Source organism: Myotis davidii, unplaced genomic scaffold, assembly GCF_000327345.1.
Source record: "Myotis davidii unplaced genomic scaffold, ASM32734v1 scaffold401, whole genome shotgun sequence".
Classification (NCBI taxonomy): domain Eukaryota; kingdom Metazoa; phylum Chordata; class Mammalia; order Chiroptera; family Vespertilionidae; genus Myotis; species Myotis davidii.
The window spans coordinates 223,467-225,162 of NW_006291020.1; the positions used below are offsets into that span (position 1 = coordinate 223,467).

The 1,696-nt window shown below is 47.3% G+C and overlaps 1 protein-coding gene across 2 annotated transcripts in view; it reads right to left on the reverse strand.

Moving 5' to 3' along the window:
* Positions 1-1,696, reverse strand: part of LOC102758833 (Fc receptor-like protein 2) — a 17,128-nt gene that overhangs the window by 13,032 nt on the left and 2,400 nt on the right. For both annotated transcript variants that reach the window (XM_015564233.1, XM_015564232.1), the window contains exon 2: positions 295-315. In XM_015564233.1, the coding sequence (XP_015419719.1) occupies positions 295-315 (21 nt within the window). The remainder of the gene's footprint in view (positions 1-294; positions 316-1,696) is intronic.

Below are 1,696 nucleotides of genomic sequence, written 5' to 3' on the forward strand. Positions count from 1 at the left end.
GAGCCGGGCCCTTTGAAAAAAAACAATAAAATGAAAAAAAAAAAAAAAAGACCGTACCCTTTTATGTAATGATGCAAGGAGAAAGGTCTGCCTACTCTGCCATCTTCTTTTTAATTTTTTTATTGGTTTTTAGAGAAAAAGGAACTGAGAGGGAGAGAGAGATACATTGATGTAAAGCAAAACATCCATCAGCTGCCTCCTGCACACCCAGAGGCTGGAGCAGGCAGTACCTCTATTGCCTGGGAGAGCGAACATGGTTCCCAGAGACCTCAAAGAACAAAGAGAATAGCTCACCTGGCCGGACGCCGACGGGACCTGTGCGGGAAGAGTCAGGGAGGTTAGCACTGCACTGGGATTGTTATACTTTTAGCAAAATGTGTAATTCTCTGAATACTTTCCCAACAATTCTCTACGTCCTTCTCTTCTTCTGTATCTTCTTCCCCATCCCCACTTTTTATTCTCTTCTACCCATCCTCCCTCGTTCCCTTTATTGCTTTCCCCTATACTTTCCCCCTTTTCTGTCCCTCTCTCACAGACAACACTCCCACAGAACGCAGTGCGCAGGCCCTAACAATTTATAAACATCGCTCACCCCGCTTACCAGAGGTGGGCTATTCTGCAGGTAAATTCTCAGACGTTTCACGGTGTGTTTATTCCTCCCCCACCTCATCTCTCTAGACGTTTTAAGACAGATGGTTTTGTTTGAGACACATTGCCTGCCTGGTGGCAACACAGAAGCCAGGCAAGGCCAGGAAGCAAATGGAGGTGTCTTCTCATACATCATGGAGCCTGCTCCTCCCTCCCTCCCTATTCCAGGTCTGGGGTCATGTTTGCATCCATATACTAGACTCATATTTCTCAGCGAAAGCCACAATCAGCAGGCCTGGAAACCCTCTCTACAATTTAAGTCTAGGAAAATCAGAGTTCAGACACAACTGCGGTATCTTGGAGTGGAAGTGGAGTGGAAGCAGAGTATACTAGCATTTCAATGGTCTGGAAATACAGTTTCCGCAAACAGATCTCCTTTAGAGAATTTCCTCTGATATCCTTTAGAGAATTTTCCTAGAGACCAGAGCATTAATGAATGTGAAACAGGGGAAGAAGGGATCCGTATTTGGAAAAGAGATTCGTAGTCTGTTGGTTTTCCTGGGGACCTTCCTCTGGTCAGTAGCCACTGCATATTACCTGAAGGAGAAAGAAGCTGAAGCCCACTCGTATTCATCGCAGCAGAGAGACCTGCGCCCTAAAAGAGGTTCTGAACCCTGGCCGGGTTGGTTCAATGGATAGAGCATTGGCCTGCAGATGAAAGGGTCCCAGGTTCGATTCTGGTGAAGGGCACCTACCTCAGTTGCAGACTCCTCCCCACCCAGGCCCTGGTCAGGGTGCATCAGGAGGCAACCAATCGATGTGTTTCTTCCACATCGATATTTCTGTATGTCTTTCCCTCTCTCTTCCACTCTCTCTAAAAACCAATGGAAAAATATCCTCGGGTGGGGATTAAAAAACAAAAAATTAAATAGCAGTAAGCTTTAAAAAGTAAGTAAATAAGTAAAAGAGGTTCTGAGATGCCCACGCACAGGTGGCTCTGCTCTGGCCCCACCCAAGTCCTGCTCTAGCTTTCTACCCACCGAGGGCCAGCAGCAGCAGCCACCGCAGCATGAGGGTGGAGGTGAGCAGTTCTCCCAGGAAGGGGCCG